The sequence below is a fragment of the Solea solea genome, chromosome 1 (genome assembly GCF_958295425.1).
Source record: "Solea solea chromosome 1, fSolSol10.1, whole genome shotgun sequence".
Classification (NCBI taxonomy): domain Eukaryota; kingdom Metazoa; phylum Chordata; class Actinopteri; order Pleuronectiformes; family Soleidae; genus Solea; species Solea solea.
In genome coordinates this window covers 42,831,976-42,856,995 of record NC_081134.1, presented here as the reverse complement: position 1 = coordinate 42,856,995, position 25,020 = coordinate 42,831,976, and the positions used below count along the sequence as shown (strand labels likewise).

Here is a 25,020-nt window from a genome sequence, read left to right as displayed (position 1 = left end):
GTTTCCATGGTGATTCTCAGTTACTGATATTTAAAGGTTTCCAATACTGTACTGGATTTGGTATCAGAGCAAAAAATTATTTGTTAACATTTAAATTAGGGTTTTTCAATGGTTGTTTCATGGTCAGTATAAAGGCCAGAGGGAGGTTGGCTTCCCCTCAATCTGTCTGTAATCTGATGGAATCCGCTCCATTCCACATGGGTTGTTCTGCTTCTATATGTGTGACGTCCACAGAAAAAAAGACAGAATAAGAGAGAGAGAGAGAGAGAGAGAGAGGGAGCGAGGGAGAGATAGGAGAGAGATGTAAAAGAGGTTCAGCATTGTGTAACACAGAGGATGCTGGGAAACCCTGCAAGCAAATGAGTCACAAATGAATGTTGACAGTGGGATACAAATGTGAAATCAGGCGGCAACTGTTTGTTTGGACATAGTTTACACAAACAAGACCGCGGCTATGATAGCTGAACACGCCGACTATTGGATGTACTATAGACGATGGGTAAGCAGAAGAGAGAGTAGGAAATATGAGTTCAGAACGCACAGCCCTGTGGAGTCAAAGCTCCACAGGGCTCGACTCAATCCTCTAATTCCCGCTCCTCATAACATCACACAGACGATGACACTCAGACACTTTGGCAAGTTCACATTCCCGTCTTCCGTCTCCAACTTTCAAATTCACTACAAACACATGCATGCACGCACAGCATCGCCCGAGGTGATGTGCATTAGTATTGTCACGCAAGCTTTTAGAGATGATCTCGAAAAACTGGGAAAAAACTAGAACTCGTAAAAACAAATTTATTAAATCTTTCATGTAATTGTTCTCCATGTCCCCAAGGCCCAGAGTGGGTGGGATGACGGGTGGGGCTGGGCTGCATGGGACCATGAGGGTTTACTTAAAAGTTTATTTTATTTGTGTTTTTTCTTGTAGATACCTGCCAATTTGCCACTAATATTATGTGTACATCTGTGATGACATGTAACTCCACCCCTACAGTATATAACCACGCTTAAATACTATTAAAAAACTGATCACAACGAATGTTTTGTCAGATTATACCACTGACATTTCGAATATAAAATCCCATTTCATTCTATTACACACGCACATAAATACATCCCTGACTTATTAGTGTGTTCCACTTCCCTCAGCACTAGTAACACAGTATTGTGTGTAGGACTTATTCAAAAAAAGGAGAAGTGCTAAGAACTAAAAGCTTTGACAGAGGTGGCAACTGGTCATGACAAACCTAAACTCCCAGATCCTCATGGGCCTCCAGAATTGCTATTTGACCAGCGCCATTTAGACGTTTTACAACTAGAAGTTTAGTGGAGTTCCCTGCAACAGATACTAGCTGTCAATCATACTGGTCTCCTCATAAATTGCTGTTTTATCATCTATTTCTCTCTAAATAGATGATAATTTACAAAATTGGCATCATGTGCAATTGAAAAAGACTAGAAACTAGCAATTGACACCACAAACTCCTCAGAAAAATGTGTACGGACGTTATGAATCAGGTGGAAAGTGGGCTCATTTTCCCTTAGACTTCAATTCAAACTGTTCTTATTGTCATCAGCCCCCAATGGCTGTTCAATAATATATTCTCATTTCCTGCTTGGCCTCAGACTGGACCTGGAAGACAGTGTCCATTTTTCATGTGTGGTTTATTCTTTCGCTCCCATACTGAATTGTGAACATGGCAGATGAGGAGTTCAAACAAACCAGTCACTTGGAGTGAAAACTTCCAGCAGGTGCTGCAGTTGAAACTTCCTCCTCATAAGTTAGAAATGATGACCTATGAGTGCGACGCACCATATGTGCCGTGACCTTTGACCACCAAAATCTAATCAGCGAATCCCTGAGTACAAGTGAATGTGGGCAATAAATTTGAAGAAATTCCCTTGGGGCATTCCTGAGACATTATTGCATTAACAGGAAAGGGAAAGATAGGCAACTTGAAAAGATACTGCCTCTGGCCATGGCTTCATATCTGGCTGCCTGAGTAAAATGTGGCACCAGTGGGAGAAACTTGCTTTGAACGTTATTTCAATTTCCACTTACATACCTGACGGAACAAAGATTGTCACAATTCATAAAGTTTAAAATTATGTTTTTCTTTTAACTGAGGGAGATATTGTGTTTCCAAGGAAAGTCAGTGATGGGAGTCAATTTCTTGACAGCAGAGGAGTGATTTACAGTATTCTCCCTTGGACTATAGCTTTTTCACTTGTTCCAGTAAATAAAAGATGAATTGGCTTTGAGGTTTAGATGACCTCAGGAAAATGGCATTAAGACGATGACTACATGACACATTTTCTAATGACTATTATGTCGAGTCAAGACGAACTGCGCCTCTTGAAACATGCTCTGTGAACCATCTGGATTTAGTTTAGTGATAGCTGCATAGGAGTGCAGTTCACTCTTGTGCATGATACAGCAATGCACAGCACATGGAAATCACAAAACAGGCATTCAATTAAAACTTAATCTCTGTTGGACATTTTAATATGAGTTTGACTCAAACACTCTTGACAGTGCAATACAGATAAGTGCTTCTCTGTGTTTTTAGCCATAGGCCAAATTAATGCAGCCATCTCACTGTTAGTGGGGGATGTCATCTGGCTGCATGAACTCTAGACAGAGCTATACTGAGATACACAGTTGTATGGAGCTGATGTGGCGGACATTAGGAACGCAGCGATCGTCTTAGCTCTGTGTCACTACATACATCGCTGAGGTCATGACCTCCAGGCACAAGTGATAAGTGTGTCCACGGTTCGTCCCCACTGCACGACTACTGTATTGAGAGATATAGACAATGTCATTCAATCAGTTATGCAATGCAATCAAAACCGTATGCGAGTGAAAACAATTGAGAGAAAAATCTAATAAATCACTCCATTTGCTGCCCACATGCCACAGTGATGTTAATATATTCCAAATGTGTTTTACATAACTGTACATCTGAGCACTCAATCTGCCACAGTCCTGGAGAGGAGAGCTTTTCCTACACCGAGCCATGCTTTTCATTAAACTCCACAGGAACCCTGTCGCCTGCCTGTCGGGCCAGTCTATATCCAGGTCATCAATAATGATTTCAGCAATGCAAGCGCATTGCTATTTGGTCATGTTTGGGGTCGGTCCACTTTTCTGAAGTCAAGTCAAAATGGTTAGAGGCACTTGCAATTTCAAACCGCCACATTTTTCAGCTGCTCTTACTCAAATAGTTACACAGAAGCTTCAAGAAATGACAAAATAAATATCGGACACGTCACTCGTCGTTGAAAATCCATAAGGCACTGATCTGGTCCAGCAGAACATTGTGTTTCATCTAGTCCTTATTGTCCATCCCTAATTTAGACATTTGATTGAATGACATACTGTATGTGGTAAATTTGACACGGTGCTGGTCTGACCTTCATCTGCTGGAGGGAATGTTTCACTGCACTAAACTTTAATTTAATACTTTTAAAATGAGAGCAGGATCTTGCGGCATCACATCTACTGTTTAAAATGTATGACTGCATCTTACAGATTTGGAGACCTTCCAACAAGTGAAGCATTTCATCTTTTTTCTTTTTTTTTTTAATGAATTGTTGACGTAAGGAGTTTATTTAATTTAAATATTGATAAATTTATAATAAAAAAAAAATTGGTGGAAGTGTTTTACATCAGTTTAATGCAAGGACATTTAATTAAATATCACTATTGGGTATCATAAGGTTGTTACAGTTGAAGTAAAAATGCTTTTGAGCTGTCAGACATGGGCTTTATGTGAGCGACAGCTACCTACAACAACCCTAAGGGTGTTAAAGAGAGCCTCTTAACACCATTGGCCACACGTGGTGCAATGCTGTAACAGAGTTGGCAAAGTTGCTCAGCGAGATCCATCTTAAGATGAGTAAACATGAGCTAGTGGTCAAACCTGGTCACACCAGAACAGGGCTTTCGCACCAAGAGCACTGAATGTGTCCATGTAAGATTACTGCAAGATTATACAGATAAATCATACTTTTGATTTGACATTTCTTCCCACTAAAGTTACACAGACTCTCACTTTCATAGGACCATCACAAGCTTTAGACAGTAGCTTTAGACAGTAGGTCACTGCCATCTTGTGGAGACAGACGCTGGACCTGAAACGAGTTGTCCCACTATTCAGTCCAAAACCCAATAAATACAGGTTATATATAGTTTGTTTTATTAAGCAGCATTTCACTTCAGACACACATTCTTCTGTTTTGTCTTTCATTGTCCACAGAGTCCTTTCAAAAACAGCAAAGTGTGTTTATTCATGTTCCGCCAACACACTCCATCACTTAAAAGAATATGATGTCATCTTTGGTCCCCTCTGTGCTCTCCAGAACATCATTTGGATTTAAGACATTGATCTTAAGTACCTTATACATTGGGGTGATAGAGTGCTTCTTCTGTCTGTGTGTGGAACAAATGTTTAATGTTGTAGCCAGATGCACAAACATCCAACGGGCTCAGTGGAAAGTCTTGCTCAGTGTACCTCTTTTTAACTAAATTTATACTGCTCGTAAAACGCTCTGAAATATTGTTTTTGCCAATATTTTCTCATCTCAAGTCCAACAGGATCTTAGACAGTAAAAACATTTACTTATTGCATCATCATAACGGCACAGTCTTAACTGAAACTCATCTGTTTACACAGCGGTCCAGTAATTCAAGACACTTAAGACAGCAGTCCACGATACTGAATGATGTAAAAGAGCTTGGCTAACATCCTTTTTCTCATTCTCTCTAGTCTCAGTCACATTGATATTAGGAAATACACATTTCTAAACTTACAATTTGTACAATACATATCGTATCGCACATTTTCTCAGATCCATCATCTCCTTTGCTTTCTGCTCTTTGTGAAAACCCACTCATCTTCTACAACTTAATCCTGCACATTAGGGTCTGAAACTGAATGTTATTAAAAACTGGAGCAGGGTGCTGGTCTCCACAGCCCTTTAAGATCCTTAAAAGAAAAACTTTGATTCACCAGGGTCCGTTAATGGCAACTTGGCAACATTTGCTGTGGCATCCTTTAGTGATGTGTCCAAAAAGCTCAATTTTATTTTCTTCTTGGCTATTGGTCAACAGCGTTTCACTCTTATTCTAAGTACCTTTTGTGTACTCCCTGATGAGCGTCATGGCTCCTGGCTACCTCTTGCTGGAGGAACGAACCTGGTGTCTCATCCAACCTGTTGGTGCTGAGGAAGTGTAAAAAAAAAAAAAAAAAGGCAGACAGAGAAAGATTATAATCTTGTTTGTTGCTGCATGTAGTTTGTTTCAGTGTCTCTATCAGAGTCTGTACAGTAGCTCAGTTTTAAGATCTGACACTCACAGCGTGGTTCACCTGGTTGTCTTGTGTTACTGGCGCTGCTACCAAACGATGACTGGAAGTTATGGATGGTCTCTTGAAGAATCTGCCTTTCTCTGCCCTGGTGAAAATGAACAAAAGTTGTTTATACACTGGCAACATTTGAAGGAAAACGTGATGTGTTAGCTATCATGTTAACCTTTCCAGCATTGAGCTCTGATATGGCAGCCAAGATCTGTTGTCTGGGTCCATCCGTTTTAATGCCCAGCTCCTTCAGGTCTCCATCCGTTAGAGTCAAAAATGCCTCCATGTCCACCTAGAGGAAGGGGGAAGATAAATCACGATTCAATTAGACATTGTCTTCCTCCCGGTAGCCCCTGTTACCGGGGGCAAAAAACTCACGTGACGCATATTTATCAAAGGCACATTTACCTGTGATCAATATTGACATGCTGCATACCCACAGAAAGCTCAGAAACTCGGCTAAAGGCTCATAAAAAACATTCCTGTGTTCACCAAACACAGACTAAACGCCAAGTAATCTAACCAACATGAGCCGTAACATTTAAAAGCAGCACCGGAGAATCAGCAAAAACATGTCTGCTCGACAGTAGAGACTCCACAGTTTCCAACGGTACCATTTATATCACTCTACGACTAAAACTCACAGATCCAGCTGCAAAACAAGAGCAAAACAACAACTCACTTTCAAGAAATACAACCAGAAATGTTGTCTTACCTTTGTTGTTGAGCAAAACAAGCTGTTTTCACCAGAACAAAACCGCTTCTAATGGAGAACTAGACTTCCAAGCATGCTTTGGGGCCTCTTCCTGGCCTGATTGGTCATTCCAGACGGCCTTTAGGGCAAATGTCCATCAAACTACGTCACACGCATTTGCGTCCTTCTGACGTGCGAACGGAGGGAGCTACGTGCATTCAGAGACCTCTGTAATTTTACTCTGCTTCACTTCAGCTTCACTTCAGCATCATCAGACACAGCTAATCTCCACATGTTGTTACATGACTTCCATGAGTTTTTAAGCTCCTAATGCACATTTTTAAAAGGTGATATTTATTTTAAAATGCAATATTTCTTTGGGCGAGGGAAAAAAATCCTTCATTTAGTGTGTGGCATTTACTGCACAGTGGTATCTACGGTAAAACGTACACTTCTGGTGGAATCTCACAGATGTTATCTTTATTTTGATACCAAGATAATTCACATAGAGCTTGTAATTGCAGAGATATACTCTATTTAGTTTGGGCATGTGATTTTTGAACAGGGACCCCAAAAAAGGGAAACACACACACTTCTTTTGAACCCACCTGAGACCGAGAAAATATTGACCAAATCCGACCTGAACCCAAAAGACTTGCTGTATTTTTAGGGCCGAGTTTTTCAAGAACCTGACATGCGTTCTGTATTTTTTGTCACACACCTCATCAGTAATCACCAACAGTTATGAGTATAATAAAATTCCAGACTCCTCCGATAACCGTTTACATAATCCAACCATTGTGTAAGTAGTAAATGCCATTTCTATATAGAAACACTAGGTCTGGATCACATCAGTTAATATTCACAATATTCGGGTATCCATGCTCTAATTGTTGTACTGTAAGACACTGCTGTTCAGTAATCTAAGTGTCCTTTTCACTGACAGACTTAAGAGTTGAATGAAATTGTTTTTTGGACCAAATAAGAAAGAAAGAATACCTCCTGTTCCTCAAAAATGGGCTGGTATTTCTCCAGCGACAGTTTCTTCAAGATACCAGACAGCTCATCTGCATATCAAAAAAGGCAAAATAATCATAAGTAAGTAAAGTAATGAAGGTAAGTGCTAAAACTTGGCATATATTCCTGCTAGGTTTTGTTTATGTAGATGTTATGTGTGTAGGTTTATTTCTGATGAAACAAGAACAATTTAGAATTATAGTCTGTGTGGTCAAACTTACAGATACTAAAATAGATGATGTATGAGTATGACTACATGAGACAATAAAAGTTAACTTGAGTTAGACTATATTTTACACAGATGAAACTAATAAATCATCAAAACAAGTTTAAAAAAAAAGACTGATGATGATATTCATTGCCATTACCCTCATCAGTGATGGTCCCACTGCTGGAACCTCCACTGCTCTTGGAGCGAGGATGGGAGGAGGCTGAAGACAGAGAGTCCCCTGGCCCAGTGGCAGCCTTTGGCGTGGGTGAAGGAGACGGGGTCAGTGTGGGCGACGTGCTCTTGGAGGTGGACGAGTTCCCTGACTGAGGTCTCTTCTTCAACTCCATCTTCTACAAAGTCACAGAGAGAGAAAGACGCACCACTTTAACATGATCTGATGAGGAGGAAAAGGACTACATAATTCTACACAGTAATAACAGTGATGTCAGACAGGGAACATAAAACAGACCCTTCTTGAGTGGATTTCAGAGTGGACCAGACTTGAGTGGGTGTGGATATCAGGGAGGCTGATATCAGGCAGTGGCAGGCTGGATGCTGGGACAGAGGGTTGGGGTTGGCTCTGTGTCGGGCTGTGCTGCTTCTCTGGAGCTTGGACCTTCCCATCTATTAAGCCAGCTGCTCTCTTCCTTTGGGCTGCTATCTGGGAAAGAACACTGTCTGCACTGCCGCCTGGTGGAAGGATGGAGTAAGAGAAACATTAGTCAGTGGCTTTAATGCAGTGCTGGGGCAGTGTTCCCTGAGGACAAGTTTTGGGAAACACTGCTTTAATGTTTTGGCTAATCGGTTAATATCTGTGAATCACAAAATAATTTCGGAATCATCAATAATGTGATTCTAATCTTATCTTGTAGGTTCATTATTTTTCATATCTTAAAGGCTTACGTAGGTAAAAAATAAAAAAGATCTGCCACAATAGTAAAACCAGTTTTCGCTGATCGGTGTAAATGACACTTGGGCTACATCCACACTACGCCGTCTTTGTTTTTAGATAAAGCATTAATTCTACTCTGCATACACCTGGCATCCACACTGCCCCGACGATTTGTTTTGTCTAGATGGGCAGAAAACAGTGACGTAGTAACACACATTCACTTCATGCCTGGTTCTAATCTCACACACACACACACACACAACTCTGTGGACTCGTCTCATAACAGAATCCTTGTTCTTACTTTTCCCCATTGTTTTTTTTGTTTTTTTGACTTGAAGCACTCATCTGGAGACAGATCTTTTAATCAAGTAACATTTGTGTGATTTGTATTTGAACCTGAACGGTTGTGAGAGTCCCGGTTGACCCCCGCCACTCCATTGGAGCCACCAGAAGAGTGGGGGGAGTGGTAGTGACCAGAGTTAGAAGGCGAGGAGGAGGACGGCCCCTTGGGAATGCTGGGAAATTTTATGGACCTGCTGACCACACGACTGATGGACGTCTGAATGAAGTGAAGAAGAGGGGATTATAGCAAAGATGTGTGAAAGATGACAAACATGCAGACTTGAGTTTCACCACTTACAATGTCAGAGTTTCCACTGCTGTTGAGTTTCCTCTGAGGCGGCATGGGCAGACGAGGCACTTCACTCTTCCCTTCCCTGAGGAGACGCGAACGGTCCGAGTTCCACGGCTCAAAGTTGGATGGAGGCAGAAAGGGAGGAATCACTGCTTTCAGCTTGTCATTGGGAAGCCGGGTCAAGGGTGCACCGCTTCTCAACTACAAGAGATGGAAAACGAAAAAAATAATAATAATAATCTGTGTCCACTAACTAAAAGTGGACACATCTGTGCGACAAATCTGTGTCAGACTTTGGTGCGAAGACAAAATAGCTGGTTGGACACCATTTCTACAAACACTGAACTCCTAACATCAAGCACTGTATTACTCTGTACTGACATAGTGGGGACTGAAGAATGAATTGGAGTGAAATATAGAGAGTTAATAAAAGACAAACTACTTTAAAAATATATAATAACCTGGGGCAAATAGACAAAATCTTCAACATGAAATGTCAAGGGGCCTGTAAACAGTATGTTTTGAGGTCACTGTTAGACTGAGCTACTCAAATATTGTTTTTCAGCCAAAACTTTCTGATCAGATAGCCAACCTAATTTTGAGTAAATATTCTTACCAAAGTGGTTATGAGGAAGTCTTCTTTTTCTGATGATGACCTGCAAACACCTGGAAAAAAAGGACTGCACTTTTACATGTTCCCTCTTCCGTGTTTGATACACGTCGTGCATGTCCACGCAAATCCACATTCACACTAAATAAATGGCATTATTGATGATTTACAGCCTCCACATTAATGTTACCAATCTGGCTCACCAGCTTCTTTGGTCTTGACAGCCCAGCTCGTGTTAAAGTCGCTCCCTCCCAGTGGAGGCGTCGGTGCCAGCGCCCCATTAGGCACGGCACCGGGCTTTCGATTTGCCTTCATTGTGGCATCCAGTGACGTTTTAGCATCGTCAGGGAATGGGGCCAGGCGATTGGACGAGAGGCCTTGCCTCAGGGTGTGCGTCAACTTAAGCCGGCGAAACCGATTTGACATCCTACTCCACCAGGACTGGAGGAGGGAGCAATTAAAAATGTCAGCATCATGGTACGTATATTATTTACATGTTTTTTATTTAATCTTTCTAGATTTATATTCAGATACAATTTAAAGGACTTAAATTCTCCTTTACCTTAAGGCCTCCCTTGTCATCAGGTGGCACAGGAATGTTGTTGAGGGACTGGCGACTTTTGGAGCGAGTCATGAATGCTCTGCCACGGTGTTTTGACTTGTCCTTATCTACCTGCATACACACCGATGCTAACAGACGCACCAGCTCAGTGTCTGAGAAAGAAAAGTGAATAAATAAGGATTGATTAAATGAAAGGAAGCAGTTGAATGCTTCAGAGTATTAGAAAGAATTTGTAAGGGCAGTGAGACGATACAATGACAGTGACAGTGTGGTTACCTGGGTCATTCAGCAACATAACCAAATCAAACGCCGTGTATCCATTCTTAGCTCGAAGGTTGACATCAGCTCCCTGATCTAGCAGGTATTTAACAATATCTTTATTACTGTAGGAAGGAGGGAGACAAAAAAAGATATATACTGTTTGTAGTTCACACAATCAGTTAATTTTGTATTCCAATATTGATTAGAAAAGAAATGATCCACTACACCATCTATTCAGAATATAGAAACAATTAACTCCACAATTTTTTCTCAACTTACCCATGATAGGTAGCCTGCATTAGTGCAGTCCAGCCATGAACGCCATCTTGTTTGTCTATGTCTGCATTCTTCTCCACCATGAGCTGGACCACTTCTAACTGGCCGCTCACCGCTGCTATCATCAGAGGTGACGCTCCCTCTTGATTGGAGGAATTCACTTGGGTGGGATCCTCCTCCAAGATCTCTTTAACAAGCTGGGAATTTCCTGAGTCAACATTAGAACACATACATTACATGGATATTCTATGCACCTATAGAAATATATGGATAAAACACAGTCAATTTTTTTGTCTGTGTAAATCACATGATAGTCTTCAGAAAAAAAATGCTGTTTGCTTTTAATTATGCGTGTCACTAATAATTAATAGAACTTACCCAACTTGAGGGCACTGAACACATCTGGTCTTTTTCTTTCATCATCTGCAAATAAATGACCAGACATTTGACAGCATTTAATTCATATTTTGTGTGAATGTACTGTATGTTTGCTTTCATAAAAGATAAAGAAGTAAGAGATTTACAGGCACATTAAATAACATTGTAAAGACCACGTGTGATGTTGCAGGTTAGCTGACCTAAATCCTGAGCCTTTGGTGAGAAGAGCGGTTAAACATCAAAGAGGCTGAGAGAAGCCACTGTTGTATTTACTCTCACTTTAGTGTCAACTGCAATCAGAGATCATGTCTAACTTCACACAATAATAAATCGTGGAGACAGAGAAACATTTCTTCGTAAACTGCAAACTTTAAAAAAAAAAAAAAAAAAATGCCTGTTCTCCAACAAAATTAAAATTAAGAAGACTTTAATACTGAGCAAAAAACAATTTTGAGCTCTTTTCATTCTTTGATTGTACGGTGCACTAATACGGTAGCAATTCAGCAGCATATTTATGTTTTCACATGCAAACTCTGCATTACCGTTGCCATTGCATTCTTCATAATTACACTGTGAACTTTGTACAACTGTGTGTTTTCTTTGGAAATGCTGTACTTTATTGTGGTCCTGCAGAGAGGAAAAGTCCTACCTGTCTGCGGTCGGACTGTGGTGATAGAGTCCAGATAGGCCTTGATGTCTCTCTGTTTCAGCTGCAGGGCGAGTTCAAAGGCCGTCTTGGACAGAACGTTGACTCGGTCTGGGTCAGCTCCACGTTCTACCAGCTGCTGAGCCACAACCACCTTCAAAACACACACAACATTATTCTGCTTTCTCTCCGGTTACAATCACAAACCATGATGGGATATTACTCCACAGGCACTTTTGCTGTTGTTGAGTTTGATGTCTCACACAAACAAAGTGCGATTGCTGCAATCTTATATAGACTTGATTACAACATCAAGTACGATGCAAGTCTTTAAGACTTATACAGAATAAATTGTAGGCTACAATTCAAGTAAGTGTAGAAGATACAAATCATGAACATGCACTTGAACTAAACAACGGAACAGGATGAACTGCACTCTGGCAGTTGTGGAGGAAAGTGAAGAGGAAAGTCTAAGGGAGCAAGGAGGACACATTTCACCTCTGTGATATTTGGTCATGTCTAGTTACTCAATTACTATTAGCTAGTCAGTGGACGAAAGTTGTAACAGCACACACACTGGGGCAGTACTACATTTCTGTCACTGTCAGAAAATATTTTTGCGACCATCTTTGGTTGCAAGACCATGTTAACAACCATCTTTAAACCTCACCAGGCATTACAGTTATGTATGTAAACAACCATCACTAGTCTCACCTTCCCACTGAGTGTGGCTGCCATCAGTGGTCCCCAGCCTGTGGTCTTCTGGGAAAAGTTGACATCAGAGCCCCACTCCAGCAGCAGGCGCACTAAGGCCTCATGGCCATGCTGTGACGCCACTATTAGAGCTGTGATGTCCATAAACTCTCTGATGCTGCCCAATTCAGGACAAACCTCACCACCTCCAAAACCAGCCGTGCTGTGGAAAAAAGCAAGACAAGAGCTAAAACCAATGCTTGACTAAAGATGTTATTCAAAATAATCCCTTAACACTGATTAAGGCCCATCTTAAAAAAAAAACTGCCCAAAAACCTGCAGCTATTGCTGTTGTTTCCATTGGAGACCGCATCTGCTGTGACAGCCAGGTGATCGTAGTCATCCACAAAGGCACCACTCTCCAAGAGGAGTTTGACTACATGTGTGTGTCCACCACGAGCCGCCATAGTCAGGACACTCGCGCCCAGCCTGTTGCGTCCGTTAATCTCGGCCCCATTCTCCAGCAGGATGTGGGCAACAGTCAAGTGACCAAACCTGGATAAAGAAATGAGACAGGTACAGAAAGAGATGGAGTGGAACTCAAAGGTTGAATTTCCCCAGCTGAAGAATGGTCATCAAACCACAGCAATGTTTGATGGGGAACAAGTCATAACACTTGTACTAAAGATCCACATCTACAGGAGTATATGGTAGATTCTGTGGAAGAGGGTGGTAATCAGGCTCACTGTGTGTGTTGTAGTTTTGTAGTTAGACTACAATCTGATTCAGGAGTTTTTCCACTTTGAATCAAGAATCTATTGATATTGTAATTATCATCAATTTCTGGAATTAGATCCTGTTAATTCTAACAAACTTATTGATGCTAATTAAGAGTTGCGCAATCTGGGAACTGCTATCATATGCTTGTAGACAATCATAATTTCAACATATGTTAGATTATAATATAAACAGATATTTCAATTATCAAACTATGGCTACAGTTCCAAAATTAGTGACTAGGGTTAATGTTTATGTTATGGTTATGTAATGGACAAACTAAATAATGACGTCTGATAACTCCTTCACTGTGTTATAAAGTAATTTATAACTAACTGTATGGAGTAACTTGTGAAATTGGTAGATTTGTTAATGGAGTTTTGTGTGACAGTCGCTTTCTGCATTAGAAAACAATGCAATGAGCTCCAGACCGCAGCCCCACCTCGCAGCCTGCATCAGCGGGGTCCAACCGTAGTTGTTGCGGCTGTCCACCGAGGCTCCTTTCCGGAGCAGAAACCGGACCAGGTTCTCGTGCCCGCTGGCAGAGGCAAACTGCAAGGCGGTATTGCCCTCCTCGTCCGTGCAGTCCACCGGTACCAGCGACAACATATCCGCGGCGCTGCACTCCGACCCCACTTCTGACCGCAGCCTGCTCTGGCGCCCCGACTCTTTCGGAGCTCCAGGCTCGAGGATTCCCCGGGCCGTCTCATAGTCGCCTTCGTCGCAGGCACGGAAAAGTAGCAGCGAATCTGGGGGAACTCCGAAATTCATGTCTTCATTCACCCCGTTATTCCGTCTCCATTAAAGTCCAGTTCGTCTCAGCGACGGTTTTGGTCCTAAAGTTTACCCTGTCAGTCGGCGGCGGCCCGTGTTTAGAAATCATGACGCACGGTGAAATAAAGTTTTATCTCCGGTTCTACGACTCCTTCTTTTTCTTCTACTACGTCTTCTTCTGCTATTGTACTCTTGCTTACTTGTATTTTAATTATACTTCTTCTGTTGGTCTGACACACTTTTACACCCGCAACACAGGAGGCAAAACCTTGTTCCGACTAAAAAACAACTTTTTGGCTACCTGCCGTACCGGCACGGCCCCGGTTCCGTTACTTCTGTAAAAGTAACACGGCCACAACAGACAACAAAACTTCCGCTTACATTTCTCAAAAATAAAAGCTCGAATGATCATATTGCTGCCCAAGAGCCTTTATCTACAATATGAGGCAATCATTTTCAACACTCACACTCTTTACACATCCGTTCCGTGCTGCGCAAATGTACATACGTTTTACTGCAATGTAAATGCATGTGTTAATTCAATCTGCTTTCCTTGTATGTTAAAATTCCGGTGTGTGTGTGTGTGTTGCTTTGACCAGTAACCAACGCTGAATTGTAATGCCTCCTTACAACGATTTTTACGGTAAGCTTGTGAACCAATCAAGCTGACATCCAGTTTTCACAATAAAACAACTAGCGCCCTGTATCTCTCGAGTGCGCGTTATTTTTGAATGAAAAAAATAATAATGAACATACTCACATCTATACGACCTAATAACTGGACTTGGAGCAACTGCATAAAAGTCTCACATTATTATTGCTTTATTTTGGAAACCGAATGTCGATGTCCTCACTTGATACGGGTTAGCAGGTTGTTTGGGGTTTGTTTTTTTTACCGTAAAAGCCTTTGTATGGGGCGTCAAAATCCAGCGTCATCGTTAAAACATCATCATGAGTTTCACTTCTGTTGTAATATTAAGTACATAGATAATTTGTATACATGACATCAGTATTTCTTATATTTATAACCGAATCATATTTATTACAGAAATACAGAAAAGTACTTGTTTTTATTATAAATCTATTGTTTTGAAAGTATCTACCGGATGTTTCCGGACACGACTACCATGCTTAGCTTGATATCAGTGTTTGACCATTTACCGCCATCTAGTGGTCATTGTCAGAAGCTGCATAGTATTGTGGTCACCACTAGGTGTCACTGTGTGTCACTATTAAGTCGAACACATTGCGTGAAGAAGTGTGAGAAGCCCGGATGTAGGGTACTTTAGCTTTAGGTTGGCCCTGGTAAGGTCCTTTTTCCTGAAGACCTAACCACGTTGGTGTCTTCTATCCCTGGCTCACCGCTGTTCGCGTAATTTTCTCCCGAATAAGTCGGTCAGGAATATTCATAATGGTATGTGCTCTTTCAGTATAGTTGTTGTGGTGTTCCATTAAGCTTTTCAGACATTGATATGATGAATTTAACGCCAAATTTAAACTCAGTGATGATTCACAGTCTCGTGGCTAACGTTAGCACGGACAGCTACTGTCGTTGGATGTAGACGTCCCGCCATATTCCCTTCACAAATCAGACTCCTTAACTGTGAAATGTTAAGTGTTTGCTTGTAACTTCATCCCGAAAAAGAAATCCTGTCTCAGTCGAGTCCAAACGGGTACCTTAAATAATCGGCATTATTTTACTGTGCTAATAGTATTTTGTTCACGTTTAAAATGTGTGAAGCATTCTGCACTCTTTTGTTGTCATGCGATAAGTGACGTACTTGCAAAAGTGTAGCGGCGTTGTACTCTATCATTGCGTTGGGTAGTTTAACAGACGAAGTAGACCTTCGGGTTGGCAGTCTTGTCGTTTATTTCGGACAATATGCGCACCTGACGGAGGAATAAATAATACAGTCAGCCCCCGGTTCCTCTTTCTCTCACACACACACACACCCCTACTTGCCAGGGAGACCGGGATGTCCGACTGCTCAAATAGTTTTAAAATTAACATAAAATAACATACACAAAGCGTACCTGACGGAGAGAGAAATAATAGTCAGTCCCCGGCTCCACACACACACACACACACACACACACACACACGCCTAGTAAAATGTGAAATGAAAAGAAAGTGCAGCTTAGCTAACAACGTGTAGCACTAGTCATTTTGTGAACAAAAATAAAAGAAAACCCCGTCAACTGTTTATGAAAAAGGACGTGCTCGACCGTTCTGGAGCTATATGCTTAAAAAAAAGTACAACTTAAACCACCCCTTAGTATTAAAATTAACGTAATTAATTTGAAACAATGGCGGAGTTCATTCACCTACCAGGGAGACAGCGAAGTCCGACTGCTGTTACCCCCGGGGTGCACGACCCTAATCCACACGGGTGCTGCATTTAATTACCATAGGACAAACAAGTTTCCCTGTTCCGAGATGAGTTTTCTTTTTTTATGGCAAGGGGAATCACACTACTTAACTCCGTTACAAAAGCAGGGTCGACTATAATTTCAAGAATTTAGTATTTGTCTTCGTACGACTTTTGAAATTTGGACAGTTCTCGACCCATCATTAGAACATATCTAGACGTTTACTCACGTGGTCAAAAGCTGTTGATTGTGTTTAGGTGTTTTACGTTATCTCCCAACTTCTGTAGTCTTCATCAGGAATAACTGAAATGTTGTGCTTTTATGGATACATCAGTAACTGAAGAAAATCAATTTTTAGTGAAACTGAATTGATTTTGAATCGGAAAATTATGAAAGCTGACGAGTACACGTATTTGTATATGCAAATTGTGTACCTGGGGAAACTAATGCTGATAATACAATAACAATAAAAATCAGAGATTGGTCTAATGTGTTGTTTTAACGCTGTTTTCTGTACCTTCAGGCTTTCAAGGACACTGGTAAGGCACCTGTGGAGACTGAGGTTGCCATTCACCGCATCCGCATCACTCTCACCAGCCGTAACGTCAAGTCTCTGGAGAAAGGTACATAAGCTTTAAGTGTGATGTGAGAATTAAACAGACCTGAGCAATGAGGATAAAAATTTGTCCCTGATAAATCTTGATGACCTTATACGCTATTCTGAGCCACTGTTCTGTCAGTGTCATTAAATGGTTTATTTACTTGCATATTATAAGTAAAGTTTGTATGTCTCCCAGTCTGCGCAGACTTGATCCGTGGCGCTAAGGAGAAGAACCTGAAGGTGAAGGGGCCTGTCCGTATGCCAACCAAGGTACTGAAACACTCTCAAAAACATGCAGAACATCTTCTTAAATGTAGTTCTGGATTTCGACTAAATTCTGGTTTCTCTGCCCCATCCCAGACTCTGCGTATCACCACCAGAAAGACTCCCTGTGGTGAGGGATCCAAAACCTGGGATCGCTTCCAGATGAGGATCCATAAGCGCCTGATCGATCTGCACAGTCCATCTGAAATTGTGAAGCAGATCACCTCCATCAGCATCGAACCTGGTGTAGAGGTTGAAGTTACCATCGCAGACGCATAAAAATGCAGATGATTCGTTTAATAAAATAAAAAGGAAACTGGTGTCTAATAAGTTGTGTGAGCTTGTCAGTCTTCAGTTATGAGGACACATTTTGGTAAAGAATTTGGAGGTAAAATATTGAGGCTTAAGACGAAGCTTTAGGATGTAGAGGAAATGGAAATAGCCTTGGGTTTATTCATGTTTTAAATTTATACAGTTTAGGCTAGGTTTGTGGACCTACACCTTTTTTAGAGTTAAGTGACCATGGCTAAAGTGCTACATTTCCTGCTATTTGAATTGATAAATTAACCATTTCAGTGAGAAATGTTTGCAACCTGATTTTGCTTTAAAAAAAAAAATGTCAACATAATGTGTTTATTGGTTTGCCCCTTGCTCATGTGATTGATGGGCCCTAACTTAAAAGCATTGCACCTAGGGTGAAAACATGCTTATACAATAAATGCAGAAAAACATCTTTAAGTTAAAATCTGGAGAAAACACTTTGAGATTATTTTAAAATATACATTGACCACCTATAAGACCTGGCTCAGTTACTGTGAAGTACTAGTCCAGCTCATCTACCTGTTCACATTATTCACTAGTTCATTACTGTAATACTTGAGGCTGGTACAACACAATGGGAGAAGATGGATCATTTTGACTTGGCAACATGCACTACTCTAATTAAAATTGAATATATCAGGTTCTGTTGGCAGAATGGAGAAACTACATTATACAAATACATTGTTTCCCACTATCTTATTTTACTATACTGATGAAAATGACTATATGTAGGAAAGGACATCCCATTGTTGGTCCTTCTCACAGGTGTTACTTATAACATTAATAATAAAGCAGGTCAGGACAGTGTGACTGAGCCAGCATGATTCCTATAACTAGTGAAGCTACATGGAATTCAGCCTTCATCAACTTGATAATTCACACCTGAGCTTTTCCTGCTGTCACATGTGAAAGGCCTTCACCCAAGCCATCTCTTTCTTTGCCTTGGTCTCTTGGCTTTGACTCACACAGTGAGAGGATAAACACATTGTTTTGCGTTAATTTATGAGGAATCAGTGGGATTCTGGATTGTTTGGTGACACTGCTGCATGTCGAAGTAGAAGTGCAAGTAGAAACATCAATAATCCAATTTACTGTCCTCATAAATGGGATTTGACCTCCTATTATCTTTGTCCCATCTTGGTTCAGTATAGCAGAATCCATCCTGTACCTCAGCGCTGACCCTCGGATTGTGATAAACAGCAGCTCTTTGCGGAACCTGGTAGAGTCAGCCTTGGTGATTTGTTTGACTTCTCACCTGAATTCAATTGAAACTGATTGCAAGCTGCTCCTGGTTTTAAGTAGCATCAGCAGAGCCTCCTGTGGTGCTCATCACACTTATATATCTCATTTAAAGGCTTTTGATTGTCTCTCTGTAATTTTGCCGAGTCGGTTTCAGCTGAAGTTGGTGCATGAGCTGAGTTAACAGACAGTTGGAGACACATTGTTTCAAGATGAGCACATTTATTGATCTGGCTGCAGAAGAAAGTGTCTATCAGCCTGAGGACATGGAACTGACATGTACTACACCTCCTTTCAGCTCTCCACCCAAGCAGGTAATGTCCAGATTTTCACTCGTTTTGTACTTGGCTAACTTTACTTTATGATTATTTTATTTTAAACTGCTGTGTTAAAACTGAGTTTAAAAACTGGGTTGTTGTTTTTTGTTCCTAGAGTGAAGTGAATGGTGGTTCAGAGCAGCAGACCATGAGAGTTTACCTCAGAGTCAGGCCTTTCTCTAAAGACGAACGGTTGAACGATGAAGACCAGGTAGAGCGTGCTCACTACTGTAGCTGATGGAGTCCTTGATGTTTGTATTCATGCAATTATTTGAAGTATTTTAGAAGTAACACAAAATGTGCAAAGCAAAAATAAACAGATTGAAAGTTTGTTTTTAAGAAGTTTGTGCAGTTATGATATTGGCATGTTTATGTCTGTACAGTTTATAATTGAAAAGATGTAATAAAAAGTTTATTTTGGAACTTGATGAGTTGAATCAGACATTATTATGGCCTGTTGTAGTTGAGATCAAATCTGACCCTCAAAGAAAAACCAAACTACATGATGAATAAACATGCTCAAGTTCACCTGACTTGTTAAATGCAGATATCAGAATCTGAGAAAGAAAAGTGAAGGAAATCCTTAATTTTATGTTGTTTATGTGTTCGATAAGGGATGCAGCAGCTGCTAGTAAACACACTTTGTGCATGTTTTTTTACAGTTCATTTTGAATAATAATTCATCTCTGAACCCTTTTTAATTTTTTTTGTGGTTTCTTGCTTCTCTCTCTTTCAGGATTGTGTGGTGATTGAAAACAGCCAGATGGTGACACTAAATGCACCGAAGGGTTCTGCCACCCTGAAGAACAGCGACAAGACCATCCACAAATTCTCCTTCTCACAGGTTCAGCAGCTCCTGACATCTCAGCAGTGCTGATGTGTTGCAGGGACTGAATTTATTCTGCACTCACGTTTACTCCGAAAACTTTCTGGTGATGTGAGAACTTCATCTCTCTGTTGGCTTTTAGATTTTTGGACCGGAGATGTCACAGGCAGAGCTATATGAGGACACAGTCCAAAGCCAAATGTCGGAGTTCTTGGATGGGAAGAATGCTCTGATATTCAGTTATGGTGTAACCAATGCTGGAAAAACCTTCACAATCCAAGGTAAAGGAAATTAAGGGGTTCGGAAGTCCAGTTAAGTTTTTGTAAGTGTGATGTGTGTGTTAAGTGTGTTTTGAATGTTTGAGGAACCCAGAAAGATCCGGGAATACTCCCCCGGGTGCTGGACGCCACCTTTCACCATATCGGAGGTGACCAGTATGAGGGGATGGACCTGAAGCCCTACCTCAGGAATGACGTACAATATCTGGATCCTGATCAAGTCAAGCAGGAGAGAAGTGCCAAAGCAGCCATTTTTGCTTCAGTCAAAGAGGTGAGAACTGAGAATGAAAGACGTTTCCTTCGATCTGCCAAGTGAGCCAGAACAAGCACAGTGCTCCTTTAACATGTTCATGTGTCTGCTGCAATCTTTAGGAGTATGATTATCTCAGAGTCAGCAATGGATCCGGGTCCCTACCTTGTGCTTCCACCTCTCTGTCATACAATCAAACAGGTAGTTCTCATTTGATCACAACGGACATGTGATATGTATCATAAACTGGTTCTTGTGGGGGGAAGCAGGACATGAAAATCTAAAAAAAAAAAATTATTTATTTAACTTATAAATAAAAATTCAAAGTTGCAGTGCATAACGTTTGATTGTCGTTGCTGCAGAAACAATGTAATGGTGTTTTTTTATTTTTTTTATTTTTTATTTTTTTTAATGATACATCCTCATGCTACAAAATTGGCTGTCAAGCAAAACGATCAGACCTGTTGACGGAGTGTTTGTGTATATGCAGTGCGGGGGGCGGGGCAACAAGCATTTATCCTGTCAAACAACTTGGGTTTTATGAGCAGTAGGATTGATGTGGGTGTTAGCATGGATAAAGGTGTAAACGATGGATGGATGTTTATGGTGGTGTCGTAAAAATGTCAAAAAGAAACGACCATACTTGGAAAGTTCCGCTTTAAGTTGCATACCACAGCTTTTCAAGTATGGTTGGTGAGTAAAGTGTCTATTTACAATTCAGTTGAGACTGTTTAGCTGTCATTAAAAGCAAAGAGCATTGTGTTTGATGATCACCGCTCTACTTGTGCTTCTTATTAGTATTTGTTGTCCTTTTTTTTTAATTTCTTTCCCTTTTTTAGTGTTGACAAGCGATCCAACAGAGGCCAACATCAGCCAGTTTGCTTTGTGGGTGGCGTTCTTTGAAATCTACAATGAGTGTGTGTATGATCTGCTTCAGCCTTCCCTGTGCACCAAGTCCAAGAAACGCTCAGCTCTCCGTGTGTGTGACGACGGTGCCGGAAATGCTTACGTCAAAGGTTTGAAGCAGACTTGACCTTACGTCCTGAAGTAATTAGAAAGATGCCAGTCATTTTATTTTGATTTCTTTTTATTAAGACGTTAGATGGATCAACATCCAGAGCCTGGGCGAAGCCTACAAACTCCTGCAGTTTGGGAACAAAAACAGAAGTGCCGCAGCTACTAAGATGAATCAGTCCTCCAGTAGAAGGCAATATCCTTCTTTTCAAATTTCACAGCATCTTTACTGTTCTTGGTGTCTTCTGTTCTAAAAAATTTACACCGGCTCTCATTACAGCCACAGCATATTTTCAATGAAGTTACTCAAGATTGACAGTGGTGCAGTTAAAAGAATGTCAGAGTAAGTATCTTCTCCTCCGTATAACAAGATCACAGCAGTGATTTTTCTTTATACTTGTTTCCTAGCATCAGTCACTGTCATTACGTCATCTTGCAATTCCCTCTTTGCCGAGCACCACTGTACCTTTTTTTTTGTTGTTCCATTGTTATGGGAGTGTGGATTTTAATGATGTGTCCAGCTTTGAATGCTCCAGCCTCATGATCTCTGCTATTTTTTTGAATTGTTTGTCAGGTTTTCTCTGTGTGACCTGGCCGGCTCAGAAAGGTGCAACAAAACCAAGACCTTTGGAGAGAGGCTCAAGGAGGCGGGAAATATCAACAACTCCCTGCTCATTCTTGGGAAGTGCATCACTGCACTGCGTAACAATCAGACCGAACGGTACAGTTGCACATGTCAAACATTTTAACTGTCAACTATGAAAGACTGAGTATGGTATAGAGACCTCTGTGCATGCTGTAACATGCATGTCGGGGAATAGTTAAGCTGATGCTGCTTGACTTGTTAACATACCTTTTAAATTGCCCAATTACTGTATGGACGTATGTGGAAACGTGTGTTTTAAATACAAAAAAAAAAAAATCTATGACCATCCTACACAAAGACGGAGTATTGGGGCCAATATTATGGAAAAAAGTATAGTTGTAGTAATAAATTTCTAATATTCTTTTCAAGCAAAATCTCAGATGATCAGCTGCAACCTGCGTTGAGATGAGGAACATGCAGCATATTGTAAAGTTATACTATAACCCTTGTTATATTACAACTTTATTCTCAAAAGCATCCATTTTTCATGCATGGCCCTAATACCCCATACAAATAAGATAAAATCAATTGAGAGTCAACCAATGCCCTATTAATACAGCTAAACAAACATATACTGAAATTGCAATACAATACAAATCATGTCAAATCTAAAAATGGACAATTACCGTCTATCTAGGGGTATTTAATATAATCTAAGAGGAACATTCATATTGGAAAAAGTAAAGATATTGATAAACAATGTTAAAAATCATGATATAACTGTAAGTCCTGACTAGTTGCAAGTAATTTGGGAACTGTCAACCTACACTGTTACAAAAATACAATGAAAATACACTTTTCCAGATATAAAATTTGATTTAAGTTACAGGATTCTTTCTTTCTCTTTGCAACGGTGAAAACAGGTTGAAGAAAACTTAATTCATAATTCAGTCTTGCAATGTAGTGTGAAAAAATTAATTAAATGTTAATATATCGCATAATTTAACATGTTCTTTGTCAAAAATGACTGTGTATGGTGTAAGACGATTAGGTATAAATAAACTTGAGCTTCAGCCCACACCCTTTCTAATCAAATGTATTCTTGACATGTGCTCATCAGACTAAAAAGCAGCTACATCCCCTTCCGAGAGAGCAAGCTCACCAAACTCTTCCAGGCTTTTTTCTGTGGCAAAGGACGAGCTTCAATGATAGTCAACATTAATCAGTGTGCTTCCACCTACGACGAGACTCTCCACGTTATGAAATTCTCTGCCGTTGCCAAACAGGTGAGTCTCAATCCAGATGGCGTGTGAGGGGGGGAATCTGATTTCTGAATATGTGAGATGTATGCAGATCCACCGAACCACTATGTTGCATGTTGTGACTGCAGGTGGTGCAGATGATCCCAGACAAACCTCTGGTATCTCTGGCTCCCTGTATGGTCGGTCGTGATGGCAAACCTCTGGTGAGGAATGGAGTGATCGATGACCAGGCCCTGGAAGGTTACCTGTCTGAAGACGAGCTGCTTGACGAAGAGGACGAGGCCGACATGTCTCTGCTGCCACAGAATGTACATCTACTGTTCAGCTTCACTTTCAAACACTGTCGTAATTACAAATGGCTTAGTTTTAACTCGGGTCATTTTTGACTTTTATAGGAGCTTGTGAATATGATCGACAGCCTCCGAACAAAACTCTTGGCCGAGAGAAGAAGAAACCTGGTGCAGGAAATGGAGATTCGTAAGGAAATGGGAGATGCAATGATCCAGCAGATCATGGAGAGTGAAGAACTCCACACGTATGCTGTCGGGAGCGTGGCCACAGTTTATTTGAGCTAACTCTTGTCTGTCGCAATGAAACGATTTACTTGGTGACTAAATTTCTCTTTTAAATTGTTAGTCGACAGATCGAGGAGTTGAAGGAGCGCTACCAAGAAAAGCTGGAGGACACATTTGAGATGTACAAGGACGCTATCAAAGAGCACGCCTACCAGAGCGCCATGAACAACCTGGAAGATGACTATGTTCCTCTGGATGAGTTCATCACTGAACAGGAGAAAGTAGAGGTACATGCTTTGTTTTGTTTTACAGTTACAAGCAGTCAAATGGTTTTACTGCTGCCAGTGTCAACATTTTATCAGAATTAAGAATCATATTTGGTTCTCAATTCTGTGTGTAGGCACTAAGACGTAAGGTGTCCGAGTTGGAGATGAGAGGAGCATCTGCAGTTCCATCAGTGGACGAGTCTTGCCAGACTGAATCGCCTAAAGTACCAGAAGCAGAAGGTGAGAACTTATATTTTAGCACTTTCTCTCAAACTGGACACATACCTGTTGTGTGTGTGTGTGTGTGTGTGTCTACAGTAGCAGTTAGAAGTGAATTCCTTGTACCCTCACAGGGAACGATCGATACAAACGGCTTTACAAAGAAAAATGCGCCATCGAGATGATGTGTGAGGATAAACAACAGGTATACATGACAAAATATGAATATATAGGTAGAGTATATATTTTTATATATAAAATATTTGCTCCTGTAGCTGATTTTGTCCCTAGAGAGAAGGCTGATGGAGCTAAGTGAAACACTGAAGAAGGTCAGAGATAGCTTCCTGGAGAAATCTGCTGACCTGGAGGCTCTGCAGAGGAAGTCTGATGACAAGGTGAGGTCCTTCTAAAGTACGATTTAATGAGGTGGAATATAGTTTAACGTCAAGTAAATGATAAGATAAAATAATCTAATGGCATTTTTGTCCACAGATTGCTGAGAGGGACCTTGAGATTGCCTCACTAAAGGCAGAACTGGAAAAGCTCAAATCCCCTTTGCAGCCCAAGGTGAAGCGAGGTCTGCTCGCCAACATCAAGGAGGCTGTTACTTCTCCACGGAAGGGAGGGTCCGGCAGAATCCTCAGGAAAACAGTTAAGACTGTACAACACTGACATTTTAATTTAAATAATGGGTTTTTGGGGGTACTTGTTAAAAGAATCCCCATCTGAGAAACGGTGCCTCTCCTTTTTTTTATGTTTTTAATTGAGTTGTAATGTTTGTTTTATTGTATTTATGTATAATAAAAAAAGTCTGACTTTGAGGCATGGAGTTGTTTTCTTTTCTGATTTCCTCACATTTTTATAAGCGCAATGGCACTCGTGTCATTTCAGGCCTTCAACGTGT

General features: G+C 40.8%; 4 protein-coding genes and 1 non-coding gene across 6 annotated transcripts in view; 3 read left to right on the top strand and 2 right to left on the bottom strand.

The window, feature by feature from the left end:
- The window catches only part of ahrra (aryl-hydrocarbon receptor repressor a), a 67,662-nt gene extending 62,433 nt beyond the window's left edge, over positions 1-5,229 (bottom strand). The window contains exon 1 of the mRNA XM_058623323.1: positions 5,143-5,229. The gene's annotated coding sequence lies outside the window, so the exon portion shown is untranslated. The remainder of the gene's footprint in view (positions 1-5,142) is intronic.
- Positions 4,183-15,058, bottom strand: LOC131455571 (ankyrin repeat and SAM domain-containing protein 6-like). 2 transcript variants are annotated; one of them, XM_058623296.1, is made up of 18 exons: positions 13,457-15,058; positions 12,574-12,792; positions 12,259-12,460; positions 11,548-11,698; positions 10,899-10,943; positions 10,524-10,728; positions 10,260-10,366; positions 9,984-10,135; positions 9,625-9,862; positions 9,428-9,477; positions 8,818-9,012; positions 8,574-8,736; positions 7,755-7,975; positions 7,443-7,635; positions 7,057-7,124; positions 5,539-5,655; positions 5,364-5,460; positions 4,183-5,229 (listed from the first exon to the last, which is right to left on the bottom strand). In XM_058623296.1, the coding sequence occupies exons 1-18, from the start codon at positions 13,783-13,785 to the stop codon at positions 5,180-5,182; spliced, it is 2,802 nt and encodes a 933-aa protein (XP_058479279.1). In that variant the 5' UTR covers positions 13,786-15,058; the 3' UTR covers positions 4,183-5,179. The 2 variants fall into 2 exon arrangements, with proteins under 2 accessions (XP_058479279.1, XP_058479286.1); XM_058623303.1 differs by having other exon boundaries at positions 5,376-5,460.
- Positions 15,049-17,353, top strand: rps20 (ribosomal protein S20). The gene is made up of 4 exons (XM_058623338.1): positions 15,049-15,202; positions 16,682-16,781; positions 16,956-17,029; positions 17,120-17,353. The coding sequence occupies exons 1-4, from the start codon at positions 15,200-15,202 to the stop codon at positions 17,300-17,302; spliced, it is 360 nt and encodes a 119-aa protein (XP_058479321.1). The 5' UTR covers positions 15,049-15,199; the 3' UTR covers positions 17,303-17,353.
- LOC131473732 (small nucleolar RNA U54) lies at positions 16,822-16,889 on the top strand. Its single transcript, XR_009242229.1, has one exon. It is a non-coding gene; the product is annotated as a small nucleolar RNA U54 (small nucleolar RNA).
- A 1,166-nt stretch (positions 17,354-18,519) lies between the features above and the next one.
- zgc:56231 (uncharacterized protein LOC406257 homolog) lies at positions 18,520-24,957 on the top strand. Its single transcript, XM_058638554.1, has 18 exons — positions 18,520-18,897; positions 19,016-19,111; positions 19,637-19,744; positions 19,869-20,007; positions 20,091-20,275; positions 20,377-20,455; positions 21,094-21,270; positions 21,350-21,461; positions 21,549-21,611; positions 21,843-21,989; positions 22,975-23,140; positions 23,245-23,424; positions 23,512-23,651; positions 23,753-23,918; positions 24,032-24,137; positions 24,251-24,321; positions 24,392-24,511; positions 24,609-24,957. The coding sequence occupies exons 1-18, from the start codon at positions 18,796-18,798 to the stop codon at positions 24,786-24,788; spliced, it is 2,337 nt and encodes a 778-aa protein (XP_058494537.1). The 5' UTR covers positions 18,520-18,795; the 3' UTR covers positions 24,789-24,957.
- Positions 24,958-25,020: the final 63 nt, after the last annotated feature.